Raw genomic sequence first — 13,936 nt, forward strand, 5'->3', positions numbered from 1 at the left:
GCCCGCAGGATGGGAGCAAGCCTTACCCCCCGGACCTGTCCCGCAGCCCCCAGAGCCTGAGCGACACCGGCTACTCCTCCGACGGCATCTCCAGCTCGCAGAGCGAGATCACCGGCCTGGTGCAGCAGGAGGAGGAGAAGCTGAGCGGCACTGGGCTGGCCGGGCAGAGCCCCCCCAGCCCCTCAGAGCTCACCAAGCTGGAGAGCAGCATGCGGCCCCTCCTGGAAGGCCGGGGCGCCCCGCCGGAGCCGGCCGAGCGCGGCAAAGGCTGCCCGGAGCCGCGGGAGGAGCAGCGGCAGCGGCAGCGGCCACGGTACCTCTCCATCACCCCCGAAGCCTTCGACTCGGACGAGGAGCTGGAGGACATCCTGGAGGAGGATGAGGACTCGCTGGAGTGGGAGAACCAGCGGGAGCGGCGGGAGAGCGCGGAGTCCTCGGATGAGTTTGGCAGCAAGCTGCGGCACGACTACGTGGAGGATAGCAGCGAGGGGGGCTTCTCCCCGGTGCCCCCCCGGCCCAAGGGCCGAGAGGCGGAGGTGAGCGACGAGGAGTTCATGCGGAGGCAGATCCTGGAGATGAGCGCGGAGGAGGACAACCTGGAGGAGGAGGAAGAGGAGGACGAGGAAGGCTACAGGCGCCCCAAGTACGGCGTCCCCAAAGCCGGGCAGAAGGCCGAGGTGGAGAAGGGCAAAGAGCCGGCGTCAGCCAAGCGGCGCCTGCAGCACGGTCCTGGTGGCCTGTACAAGGAGGAGAGGAAGGACCTGGAGGCTGGGGAGGGTGACGACTTGAGCACGGCCCAGGGCGGGCTGCGGCGCTTCAAGACCATCGAGCTGAACAGCACGACCGGCTACGGCCGGGAGATGGAGATGGGCCAGGAGGCGGACACCAGCCTGGACCGGGAGCCCGAGCTGGAGATGGAGAGCCTGACGGGCTCCCCCGAGGAGCGCTCCCGGGGCGAGTACTCCTCCACCCTGCCGGCCACAACGCCCAGCTACACCTCAGGCACCTCGCCCACCTCCATCTCCTCCCTGGAGGAGGACAGCGACAGCAGCCCCAGCCGCCGGCAGCGGCTGGAGGAGGTGAAGCAGCAGAGGAAGGCTCGCCACCGCTCGCACGGCCCCTTGCTGCCCACCATCGAGGACTCATCTGAGGAGGAGGAGCTGCGGGAGGAAGAGGAGCTGCTGCGGGAGCAGGAGAAGATGCGGGAGGTGGAGCAGCAGCGCATCCGGAGCACGGCACGCAAGACCAAGCGTGACAAGGAGGAGCTGAGGGCCCAGCGGAGGAGGGAACGCTCCAAAACCCCCCCTAGCAACCTCTCTCCCATCGAGGACGCCTCCCCCACGGAGGAGCTGCGGCAGGCGGCGGAGATGGAGGAGCTGCACCGCTCCTCCTGCTCTGAGTACTCGCCCTCCATCGACTCGGAGGCTGAGAGCTTTGACGCCGTGACCTCCAAGCTGTACAAGTCAGGCAGTGAGTACAACCTGCCCACCTTCATGTCCCTGTACTCCCCGACGGAGAAGGGGGAGAGTGGCCCCAGCCAGCCCGCCAGCAAGCCCCTCAAGAGTGCCGAGGAAGCCTACGAGGAGATGATGAGGAAGGCGGAGATGATGCAGAAGCAGCAGGTCCAGCAGGCCCAGCCGGCCGTTTCCTACAGCGGCACCTACCAGCAGGTCAGCTACCGCGGCACCGAGGGTCAGAACGGCTTCGAGTACCAGTATGCTGAGGAGTACCGGTATGACGGCGGCCCTGCGCGCCCCTCCCAGCCCGGCTACCCAGGCACCCTTCCGAAGGCAGGAGCAGTGTACGAGGAGATACTGCAGACCTCACAGAGCATCTCCAGGATGCACCAGTCCTCCTCCTTCGACCTGGCCCTCGAGCAGGGAGAGAAGGCGAAGGGGCAGGAGGAGGTGTACCAGGAGAAGCGCTTCCTCAATGCTGAGAGCGCCTACGCCGACCTGATGAAGCAGAACGGCGGTCCGCTCACCCCTGGCACCAGCCCCACGCAGCTCTCCGCTCCCGTCTCCTTTGCTGCCTCTGACAGCAGCACGGGCAAGGCCATTCCCGACGTCCGGGTCACCCAGCATTTTGCGAAAGAGGGGCAAGACCTAGTCAAGCTCCAGAGCGCCCCGGCAGCGCCCAGCCCGGTGTCCAAGGCCGCCACCACTCCTTACGCCTACAGCAAAAGTGCCAGCACGGTGACCACGGCTGCGGGCGGCCCCGGGAGCGCGCCGCGGAGCTACAGCTCCCCGGCTCCGGAGGCCCCATCCGTAGCCGGCAGAAGCTACAGTCCGGTGAAAAGCACCGTCAGCTACGGCTCGCAGACAGAGGACACTGGCAGAAGCAAGGCGGCGGTGGAGATCAGCGTGCAGACGGCCAGGGAGAAGCTCCCGGCTGCGAGCGACGGCAAGCCCCCGCCACCCAAGACGTACCCCTTCTTCAAGAGCTCCAGCCCTCCGCTCTCGCCCACCTCCCCCACGCAGAGTCCCACCCGCACCGCAAAGGCCACAGCAGAGTTTTCCACGCAGACGCAGAGCCCCCTCCTCCCCTACGAGAGTCCCGCTGCCGCCGCTGCCGGCCCTGCCGCCTCTTCCCCCATGGTGGCACAGGGGACGCAGACGCCGCACCGGGCGGGCTCGCCGCGCCTGGCCCGGCAGCCCTCCTCCCAGGATGCCCCCTTTATGCTGATCACGCTGGCGGCCGACGCGGCCAGCCAAACCAAGCCAGCCAGCTCCGGCTCCTTGACGTCCCCCACCTCGTCCCCCACCAGGCCGAGCCGGCAGCTGCCAGCACACGGCTACAGCCAGGCGCCGGAGCCAGAGCAGCCGCCGGGTGCCTACGTCAGGGCACAGCCGGTGAAGGAGCACGCCCAGAAGGCACCCGCCGTGACTTCAGCCGCCGACGGCATCACGGGGCTGTACAGTTGGGGAGCGCTCCCTGCGGAAAACATATCCCTCTGCCGCATCTCCTCCGTCCCTGGCACGTCCCGGGTCGAGCCAGGGCCCAAGGCGCCGAGCACTAACGCCGTGGACTTACGGACTGCGCTGAAGTCCGCCCCCATCATCATAACGGACCAAGGCATGGACCTCACCTCCTTGGCCACCGAGGCCAGGAAGTACTGCCTGACCTTGGACCACATCCCAAGCCGGCAGTCCACGGCCATCCAGCCCTTGATCATCAACCTCAACGCCCAGGAGCAGCCCCATGCCATCATCGCGGCAGCCAGCACCGCCGGCCTGGCCATCGCCTCCCCCATGCTCCTCTCGCAGCCCAAGCAGCCCGTGGTCTATGGAGACCCTTTCCAGAGCAGGGTGGACTTCGGGCAGGGGACCGGGAGCCCGGTGTGCTTGGCGCAGGTGAAGCAGGTGGAGCAGGGCGTCCAGACGGCCGCCGTCAGAGCCAGCGGGGCAGCCGGCGGCAAGCCCGAGCCCGCCGCTGCCCCCCAGACTAAATTTGCAAGGTACGGCGTGCCGGGCCAGGTGGTGAAGAAGGACGTGCTCATCACGCAGACCGGCGGGGCGCAGAGCGTCGGTGGCCTCCCGCAGCCCTTCCCACCGGAGCCAGGCTCAGAGCTGTACCGGGCAGTGCCAGTGGAGCTGAAAAGCCAGAGCCCTCTCCTTGCCCTGGGCAGCAAGAAGTCCCAGGTGATGATGGTGCAGGTGGAGGAGGCAGCAGCCAGCCCCGTGACCAAAGTGCTGAAGGAGGAGCCGGCGGCCAACGTGCTGGACCTCACGGGCGTGAAGCCAGAGAGCCAGGTGGCCTGCTGTGACGTGGTCTACAAGTTCCCCTTTGGCGGCAGCTGCACCGGCGCTTTCAACCCCACCTCCAAGATGCCGGAGAAGAAAGCCGGGGAGGCAGTGGCACCCAGCCGGAAAGCCAGCGGGCCCCTCTACGGCAGCAGAGAGCCGGAGCTGCCGGAGACCTTCCCCTACCGGGAGCAGCCTGCCCCGGCGCCCGTGCTCTACGAGGAGCAGAAGTTTTACCCCGCCGGCACCTTCGGCCGCCTGTACTCCTCCATGTCGGACACAAACCTCTCTGAAATTGGGATGAACTACTACCCCACGAAGGGGGATCAGCCCTTCCCCTCCCCGGCGGGCGATGCCGCCGTGGACCTCAGCACCATGAAGCACTCCTACAGCGTGGGCTTCGCCGAGGGGGGTTACCTGGGCCAGGGGCTACAGTACGGCTCCTTCTCCGACCTCCGCCAGCCGGCAGAGCTGCTGGGCCACCCGCTCCCCATGCGGAGGTACAGCTCAGCCTCCAACATCTACTCCGACTACCGCTTCTCGCCCCGGGGGGACCTGGCCAGCTTCCAGGAGTCCAGCCTGGCCCACTACAGCGCCACCACGGCCCGCGAGATCAGCCGCATGTGCGCCGCCCTCAACTCCATGGACCAGTACGGGGGCCGGCACGCCAACGGCCCCGACCTGCTGCCCTACGGTCCCGGTGCCGGGCCGGGGGGCACGGGGGGGCTAGCGGCTCAGCAGCAGGGTCCCGCGCCCCCCAAACCCGGCGGGATGTACAACCCCACCTTCCCCGAGGGGCGGCAGGGCTTCGGCAGCCTGGCGCAGTACAACATCCCCGGCGTCCGCCTGGGCGCCGTCCGGCAGATGTTCCCTTCCTCCGCCACCGTGCGGGCCGCCGACGGCATGATCTACTCCACCATCAACACGCCCATCGCCTCCACGCTGCCCATCACCACCCAGCCCGCCTCGGTGCTGCGGCCCATGTTTCGCGGGCTGTACAGACCCTACGGCCCGGGCGGCGTGGCGGCGGTCCCGCTGGCCAGCCTGGCCAGGCTGCCGGTCGTCACCCCACGTGTCCCGCTGGCGGCGCAGGGCCTCTACCGCTACCCGGCCCCCAGCCGGCCGGCGCCGGCCGCCTCGCTGATGGAGACGCCCGTCTACCTGGGCAAGCCCGTCAGCACGGCACCGCCGGCGGCAGGTGCCGGTCCGGCTCCCAAAGCCCCCGCCGCCCCCACGGCTGGCTTGCAGAGAGCGGAGCCGGCGGGGGCCGCTGCCCGTGCCGAGGGGCCGGCGGCCCCGGTGGCCGGCAAGGACAGCGGGCAGGCGGCCGCGGCGGCCAAGCCGCCGCCGGACGGGGCTCAGCGGGAGGAGCGGGAGCGGGAGGAGGAACGGCAGCGCAAGCAGCAGGAGCACGTGCTGCAGCTGGAGCGGGAGCGCGTGGAGCTGGAGAAGCTGCGGCAGCTGCGGCTGCAGGAGGAGCTGGAGCGGGAGCGCGCGGAGCTGCAGCGGCACCGGGAGAAGGAGCAGCTGCTGGTGCAGCGGGAGCTGCAGGAGCTGCAGTGCATCAAGCAGCAGGTGCTGCAGCAGCAGCAGGAGGAGCGGCACGCGCAGCTGGCGCTGCAGCGGGAGCAGCTCGCCCAGCAGCGCCTCCAGCTCGAGCACATCCACCAGCTCCAGCACCAGCTGCAGCAGCAGCTGGAGGAGCAGAAGCGGCAGAAGACCGCCTTCCCCGCGCCCGCCGAGCCCGCCGCCCGCCCGCCCGAGGGGCCCGCCGAGGCGCCGCGGGGCCTGCCGCACAACGGGCAGGCATGGCCCCCGCCGAGCCAGGTGCCGCCGGAGGGGCCCGCCGGCCCCCGCTACCCCGCACCGCAGCGGCCGCTCAGCAGCTCGGCCTCGGACATGTCGCTGCAAGCCGAGGAGCCCTGGGAGCCCGGCCGGGGCATCAAGAAGAGGAACTCGATGCCGCGGCTGCGGGACGCCTACGAGAAGGAGGCGGCGCGGGAGGCCTTCGCGGCGAGGAAGACGGCGGACAGCAGCGTGCAGACGGACGAGGAGGACGGCGAGGAGCGGTACCTGCTTTCGCGGCGGCGGCGGGCGCGGCGCAGCGCCGACTGCAGCGTGCAGACGGACGAGGAGGACAGCGGGGAGTGGGAGCAGCCCGTGCGCCGCCGGCGCTCCCGGCCCTCGCGGCACGCCGAGGCCGGCGCCGAGGGCAAGCCGGAGGGGACGGCCCGCGGCACGGCCAGCGTGGGCATCCAGACCATCAGCGACTGCTCGGTGCAGACGGAGCCTGACCAGCTCATCCGCGTCTCCCCCTCCATCCACATCACCACCCACGATCCCCGGGTGGAGATCGTGAAGTACATCTCGGCCCCGGAGAAGACGCAGCGGGGCGAGAGCCTGGCCTGCCAGACAGAGCCGGAGCCAGCCCCGCAGCCCGGCGTTGTGGTCGCCCAGCTGACAGTGCCCACCACCGTCCCGCCCTACTCCACCAACATCCAGATGGTGAGCACGGGGCCCCTGGACCCCCACGCTGTCCGGCAGCAGACCCTGGGCAAGTTCGAGAAGAAAAAGCCAGATCCCCTGGAAATCGGCTACCAGTCCCATCTGCCGGCCGAGTCCCTCTCCCAGCTGGTGACCCGCCAGCCGCCCCGCTCTCCCCAGGTCCTCTACTCGCCCGTCTCGCCCCTGTCCCCCCACCGCCTCCTCGAGTCCTCCTTCGCCACCAGCGAGCGGCTGAACAAGGCTCACGTCCCCCCACAGAAGCACTTCGCCGACTCGGCCCAGCGCCAGCAGACGCTGCCGCGGCCCATCAAGACCATGCAGCGCTCCCTCTCCGACCCCAAGCCCATCAGCCCCACCGCCGAGGAGGCCGGCAAGGACAGGTTCTCCCTCTACCAGCACCCGCTGCTCCCCGGCACCCAGGTACGTCAGCGCGGGGAACAACCTTTTCCTCGGGGAACAGCTCCGGGAGGCACGGCGGGACATTTCGGTTTCATTAGCGCTGCGGCAATTAATATTTTAAAAGGCCGGCTTCCTGCGCCAGCTGATGGGCACGGACGCGTGCGCCGGAGCCGGCAGCCCGAGGGAGGCCCTGGAGCTCCACCGGCTGCGCGAGCCCGTCAGCGGGCAGGAGCTGCTGCTGGGTGGCAGGATCAGGGCTGTCCCCTGTCCCCTGCCCCAGGCGGGTCCCCCTCCTCTCCTGCACGGAACAGCCACCATGCGCAGCTCCGTTTTGGGTTTCGGTGGCTCTCGCTCCCGCTTTTGCCCCCACGGACCGAGGTTGCCAAGTGCCCAGCAAAGAGCCTCGGGGCAATTCCCAGGGCGGCAGCAGCCCCCAGCCGCTCCCCCGAGCCCCGCTGCCAAGCGCCCGAGGACGGAAAGCAGTTTTTGCGGCAGGCGGCGGCACACACGCGGCCGGCCCGGCGCTTGGCCGGCTGCCACCCCCGGTAATTACTCACGGAAAGCTCCCTGCCTGTTACTTCCATCCTATTTATTGCGCTTTTACATAAAAGCTGCTTCCTCGGTGTGTGGGGGTACACGTGCACGGCAGGCCACCTCGCCGCAACCCCGGGGCACGGGAGGAGCTCCGCGGTGCTCGGGGTGGGGGGAAGTGGGGGGGAACACCCACTCGCACGCCTGACCAGGTGTCCCTTGGCTTCGCAGGTCGGGGGGCTGCAGTCGAGCCCGCTGGCGCGCAAGGTGAAGCGGACGCTGCCCAGCCCGCCGCCCGAGGAGCCCCACGTCCCCCTGGCCAGCCCGGCCACCCCCCAGCTCTACCTGAGCAGCCTGGCCCCCAAGGCCACCGCGCCGGTCACCAAGGCCAGCCTGCTGAAGGAGCTGGACCGCGACCTGCGGCTGGTGGAGCACGAGGCCACCAAGCTGCGGAAGAAGCAAGCGGAGCTGGACGAGGAGGAGAAGGAGATCGATGCCAAGCTGAAGTACCTGGAGCTGGGCATCACCCAGCGCAAGGAGTCACTGCTGAAGGAGCGGGGGGGCGGGCGGGACCACCCCTACCTGCGCTGTGCCGGGGACCGCCGTGACTACCTGTCCGACAGCGAGCTGCACAGCCTGCACCTCGCCGCCTACGACGGTGCCAGCCTGCGCCCTGCGCCCGCGGGGCAGTACCCCGACTTCGCCGCCACCGCCGCCTCCTATGGCACCTACCCGTACCCCGCCCCGCAGGGCCCCACCGCCTTCCCGCCAGCGCGCCTGCAGCCCCCCCAGTACCCCGCAGCCAGCACCTCGCAGGACGGCTTGCCGGCAGCCCCGCTGCCCGCCTTCGCCTCGCCCGGCGCCTTCCCGGCCCCTGGTGCCGCATACCCGGAGCTGGGCACCCCAGGCCAGCCGGGCTTCCGGCCCCAAAACCCCTACCAAGCTCCGAGCGCCTTTGCTGGGGCGGCCGCTGTGCCGGTGGCACAGCCCGCCCTCTTCCAGAGCCCGGCGGACATAGCCGGTGGGCACCAGAAGCCGCGGCAGACCTCGCTGGCCGACCTGGAGCAGAAGATCCCCACCAACTACGAGGTCATTGGTGCGGCCACCAGCTCCTCTGCCATTCCCGACGTCGCCTTCAGCACCGCGCCGGCGAGCGGCAGCTATGAGCAGTACAAGGCACCCGAGGCCCGGCCAGCCGAGAGAGCCGGCGCGGCGCAGGGCCCCTCGGCCAGCTTCTCTTCCGAGTCCCTCTACACCAGCCTGGAGCAGAACATCCCCCGTAACTATGTGATGATCGAGGACATCAGCGAGCTCACCAAGGAGAGCCCTGCGGTGGAGGGGCAGAAAGCAGAGCCGGCGGGCACGGGCGCCGACAGCCGCCACAGCAGAGAGAAGAGCGAGCTGGGGGACGCCGAGGGCTCCAGCCGGCCCTGCTGCTACACCAAAGCTGAGGAGGAGTCCGAGGAGGACATCTACGACCACCATGGCCCTGACCATCGAGGGAAGAACAGCTACCACCGGGGCGCAGAGAGCAATGACAGGGTGTTGGGGAGCTCCACCAGCTCGTCCTACTACTACGGGGACAGTGAGTACCGGCACTCCTCGCGAGTGGACAAGCACGGCTCTGGCGCGGCACTACCGAAGCATTCGTCCAAGAACCTGGCGCCCGCCGTCGTCTCCTCGAAGCGCAGCAAGCACAGGAAGCAGGGCATGGAGCAGAAGATCTCTAAGTTCTCCCCCATCGAAGAAGCCAAAGACGTGGAGTCGGACCTGGCCTCCTACGCAGCGACGACCTCGGTCGGCAGCGGCAACGTGGCCTCGAGGGCCAAGAAGCTGCAGGAGGAGATCACCTACGGCCTGAAGAAGAACGTCTATGAGCAGCAGAAGTACTACGGCGTCTCCAGCCGGGATCTGGTGGACGAAGAGGAGCGGGTCTACTCTGCCGGCAGCAGAACCCGCTCCTCCGGCTACGGGGTGGAAAAGTCCTCCGGCCGGGAGGCGGGTGGACGGAGCAAGTCCTACGAGCGGGAGGGTGCGGAGCGCTCCCAGAAAGGCAGCTCCAAGCCGTCATCGCTCAGCATGAGCCAGAGCCGTGGGCGGGCGCCCATCCGCACGCAGCCCTCAGAGGAGGAGAGCCCCGTCAGCCCCCTGGGGAAGGCAGTGGGGGGGTCACGCGTCACGGGGGGGCCCGGCCCCCAGTCGGCGGGGGACCCCTGCTCCCAGTTCTGCTCCAGCCACTCATTGCCTGATGTGCAAAAGCACATCAAAGACGTGCCAAGGAGTCACTCGTACAAGCACGAGGAGGGCTACGGCATGGACGATGCCCATTGCGTTGTCTCGGACAGCGAAGGTAACGGCTCCCCGTGGTGACCACCCCAGAGCATGGCGCTTCCCCGGGGCATGCCTGTCCGCTCGTACGCAGAGACACTCTCACCGCCTCAGTTTGCTTGACACGTGCCTTCCTCCCCCCGCCCCGGTTGTTCGGTGTTAGCCGGTCCCACGCGGTGCCCCACCGCGCCGTGCCGCGCCGCGTCCCGTCCCCGCCGGCACGGGCTGTCCCCCACGCGCGTGCCCGCTGCTTGCCTCTCCCACCTCATTGCATGGCTTCCACCCGGGCGGCCTCGAGCGAGAGATTGACTGTGGTTTGTTTTTGGTTTCCGAAGCCTATCATTTGGGTCAGGAGGAGACAGACTGGTTTGATAAGCCCAGGGAGGCACGGGCGGAGAGGGTCAGGCACTACGGTGGCCACTCTTCCTCGCAGAAGAGACCCCCGGTTAAGCACACCTACCACGACTACGATGAGCCCCCCGACGAGGACCTGTGGCAGCACGATGACTACCCCCAGCACCGCGAGCACCGGCACCACGGGGAGTACGGGCGCCACACCGGCACCTCCCGGCACACCAGCGACGAGCCCCCCCGCCGCTCGGCCAAGCAGCACCCACGAGAGCCCAGCCGCCACGAGCCCCGCGGCCACGGGCCGTCGGCCGCCCCCAAGAAGGTGCAGCAGCCTGAGCCCCGCACGCCTGCGCCCTACGGCCCCGGCTCCGCCGAGTACGCCCCGCCGTCCCGCCCTGCCGCTCACCACCACGGCGCTGAGACCCCCAAGGCACAGAAGCCTCCCCAGCCACACGGGTTGGCCACCCCAGCACCGAAGCCAGAGCCCCTTGCGCATCCGCAGCAGCCAGCGGCGAGGCAGCAGCAGGCAGGGCAGCAGGCGGCGCGGCAGCAGCCGGCGGCGCGGCAGGCTGCCCAGCCGGCGGGCTCGGCGCAGCCCGAGGCCAGGGGCAGGACGCAGGGACCCCCGTCATCCCGGCCACCGCAGCAGCAGCCGGGGCCAGCCCAGGCGGCGGGGAAGGCGCCAGCCACGCTCCACGCGCAGCCGGGTGGGCACCCAGCGCCGGCGGTAAGTACGGGCTCAGCTGCCTTGGCTGCCTCCCGACTCCACGGCTCTGCCGGGGACCAGCCTGTCTGGCCGCGGCCAGGGGCTGGCAGGGGAAGGGTTGGGGATGGGAGCCACGGGCCAAGCTGTATCCCACCCGTGCGCCTACTACGGCTGCCGTTGGGTGCCATGGGAGTAGCCATCCCCTCAAGGGGACCCAGGAGAGGACATCCCTGTGCCCTGGATTCCTTCCTGCCTATTTTGGGGCTGTGGAGCAGTGTTTGGGGATTTCGGTGTTGCCTCCTGGCCTGGGCCACCCCCAGAGGATGCTCTGCCAGGAGGGCGAGCCCTGAGAGAGCTGTTTTCCCCGTTCCAGCCGAAAGCGGAGCAGACGGACGCGTCCAAACCTGCAGCGAAAGTGCCACAGCAGCCAGGGAGAGTGCCCACAGCGCAGCCCCTGGGAGCAGCAGGTCAGTGGGCCCAGCGGCACGGTGCCATCCCACCCCTCGCCTGCTGCCTGACACCCTGGGGGCTCGGCCAAGCTCCCCCGGCCGGGCCCGTCCCCTGCTAACGGTGGCTTCATTTGTCCCCCAGCAGACAGCAAGGCCGGTCCAAGGGCAGCCGGGCCGCGTGGTCCCGCCGGCACGGCCACGGGGCAGCCTGGGGGGGAAGGAGAGAGTGTTTTCTCCAAAATCCTGCCGGGGGGGGCAGCGGAACAAGCTGGCAAACTGACTGAAGGTGAGGGCTGCTCCCAGGGAGGGGGACGGGGTGGTGATGCTCCTCTGCACTGAGACGGGGTCGGGCGCCATGGGGGTGGTGAGGTGCAGCCGGCGGGATGCGGTGATCCCACCGTTTGGGGCCCGGGGAGGTGGGGGGCCAGGGCAGCTGCACCGTGCTGACGCCTCTCCCGGCTTCCCTGCAGCGGTGTCGGCTTTTGGCAAGAAGTTCACTTCGTTCTGGTGAGAGAACGGCACAAGGTGAGTGCAGCCGGCTCCGGGTGCTGCGCCGCGGGCTCTCCCTGCCCCGGCTGTGCCTGACGCCCTCCCGCTCCCTCCTGTCGCAGGAGTTTGGGAAACGAGTGGAGATTGAGTCGTTGCAGTGGAAAAACCTATGAAGAAGCCAGTGAATTCAGCACGCGGCGCCAGACTCTGAGTATAACGGTGAGTATCCGGGGCACAGCCACATACCGGTCCCCTCCGTCATGGCATCCCCGGGGCTCCCGTGGCACCGCTGTCCCCCTGGGCACCCGCTGAGCCCTGCCCTGCCACGCTCCTTCCCCCAGGGTGAGAAGGACACGGTGCACTCCCGTCCCCTTCCCGCTGGGCCACTCGTCCCCGTCTTCATCCCCAAGCGCCGGCCCCAAGCCAAGGTGTGGGGGCTCGGCCTCGTTCCCCGATCTCGGCAGCGCCGCGTGGGCCGATGCCCTGCGGATGCTGGTGCAGCCCCTGGGTTTGCGGGGAAGGTTTGGGCCGCCTGAGCTCTGCTCCGGGAGTCCGTCCAGCGCGGGGGCGGCAGCAGCTGCTCTGCCGGCAGCGCCTCTTGGCTCGCCACGGCCCGTTCGCTCAGGCCGGCACTGCCGCTCGGCGGGGTCCCCTCCGCGGGGACGTGGCCGCTCGGGCTAACGCCTCTCTCTCTGTCTCTCGCAAGCTTTTGAAAGCAGGGCGATCCCTGGATGCTGGACCAAACGGCGGCCGAGCGGGGGCCCGGCGGACACCCCGGGGCGGACGCCCCCCACGCCTGGCGAGCAGCTCCGGCGCGGCACATGGCGAGCCCTGGCAGCCGCCCCGAGGGGACGGGCCTGATCCGGACCGTCGGGTCAGGCCCCGTAGGTGGGCCGCGGCCCTTTCTCAAGATTATACGCAGAGTTGCTCCCTCCGAACCCCAGCTCTGGCCTCTTCATAGGTTTTTCCCCCTCCGCGAGCCGAGGGCTGGGTGCCGCGGGCGCCGCTCCTCCTTCCCGACCCCGTCCGCCCCGCCGGGGCCGTCCCCGCGCCCCCCGCACTGCAGCCCGCTCCCGGCCCCGCCAGGGAGCCCCCGGAGCGCGTCAGCTAGGACCTAACACTGTTTCACTACCGAAATACGAGGCCATAGGACTCTGACAGGCGGCGCGGCCGGCCTTTGCCGACGTGGCCGCCGGCTGGGCGCGCGTCCTGGCGCGCGGCGTCGCCCCAAAGCCATTGGAAGCATTGAAAGGGCCGCGCTCGCCCTCGCCACGCAGCCAGCGCGCCCGCCGCCGGGCACCCCTTTTCTTTCGAGAACAGCCTTAATCATCCCACTTTGATTTCTGTGTATACCTCATCCGCACTGGGGGGGGCAGTGGGCGTCGTCGGGGGGGGGTCCTTTTTTCTCGATTTCTTTGGGTTCACTTTATTTTGGTTTGGGGTTTGGTTTTTTTTCTAAACTTTATACCAAATCCTCTTCCCTCTTTGCTTTGTGCGATGAGTTAGCACACGGGCTGTCGTCTGTAGAAGCAATAGAGTGCAGGAGGCTACAAAAGAGCACAAATCCCGTGGAACAAGATCAGGAGAGCTTTGCCTCCGGCAGTATCCTTCCTCTTACTGTGCAATCCAAGTCCTTCTCAAGCCATTTCGCGGGGACACGGGGACGGCCGGCGCAGCGGCCGGCGGCCAAAGCCCGCTCGCCCCGCCAGGAGGGGGTTCCCCGGGAGGGGGGGTAGGCAGCCCGAGGAGGGGGCTCGCCAGCGTACAGCCGCGCGCCACCCGCGCCCCACCGCCTCCCCGCGCCGGTGGCACCCCCCCCCCCCGGTGCCCCCCGCGGCGGGTGGCAGCCGCCCGCTCACCCGCCCGATGTTCTATGCAACGAAATAACACGACTCCAGAACAAGACCTGTGAATAGCTAATCAGTTCAATGTCGCGCCTAAGGGTTTCATCGCAAAGCGTGCCGCCGAGCGACCCGATAACTACTCTTTATCAACCACCCGTGCGTATGAATTCGTGGCATGTTCGACCCACGGAGGGCCACTTTGCCAAAGGGCAGCCCTAGCGCCCGTGACCGTCTGTCCCGTCGTAGAGCATGGCTTGCTACTTCTCTGCACGGTTCCACCCGCCTTTCGGTGCTTGCTGTTCTTTGCCTGGACTTTTCTTTTTTTCTTTTCCATCAGTCCATCACTGTACTGAAAGCTCTTAGCAGATTTATGCACTTGTTATCGAGGACCCGGTCGCCGTGGGAAGCCCGCGCTCCGTGGCAAGTCCCTCGCAGGGGGCTTTGCCTGTGCCCAAGGCTGGGGGAGAGGCCGGCGGCTGGGGGATAGGGGGGGGAGCGTGGCGTTCCCGTGCGGCAGCCCCACGGAGGAGACCCCCGGCCCCGCGCACACCCGCCGCCTCTCCCCGCCGATGACAAGTGCATAGCCTGAGG

At 68.9% G+C, this 13,936-nt stretch overlaps 1 protein-coding gene across 1 annotated transcript in view; it reads left to right on the plus strand.

Annotated features, from left to right (window-relative positions):
• BSN (bassoon presynaptic cytomatrix protein) overlaps positions 1 to 12,926 on the plus strand; it is a 95,457-nt gene extending 82,531 nt beyond the window's left edge. Inside the window, exons 5-12 of the mRNA XM_075052625.1 lie at positions 9 to 6,668; positions 7,410 to 9,528; positions 9,842 to 10,584; positions 10,937 to 11,030; positions 11,155 to 11,298; positions 11,483 to 11,537; positions 11,624 to 11,720; positions 12,208 to 12,926. Coding sequence (XP_074908726.1) covers positions 9 to 6,668; positions 7,410 to 9,528; positions 9,842 to 10,584; positions 10,937 to 11,030; positions 11,155 to 11,298; positions 11,483 to 11,523 — 9,801 coding nt within the window. The 3' untranslated portion in view covers positions 11,524 to 11,537; positions 11,624 to 11,720; positions 12,208 to 12,926. The remainder of the gene's footprint in view (positions 1 to 8; positions 6,669 to 7,409; positions 9,529 to 9,841; positions 10,585 to 10,936; positions 11,031 to 11,154; positions 11,299 to 11,482; positions 11,538 to 11,623; positions 11,721 to 12,207) is intronic.
• Positions 12,927 to 13,936: the final 1,010 nt, after the last annotated feature.

This window comes from Buteo buteo, chromosome 21, assembly GCF_964188355.1.
Source record: "Buteo buteo chromosome 21, bButBut1.hap1.1, whole genome shotgun sequence".
In the NCBI taxonomy this organism is placed as follows: domain Eukaryota; kingdom Metazoa; phylum Chordata; class Aves; order Accipitriformes; family Accipitridae; genus Buteo; species Buteo buteo.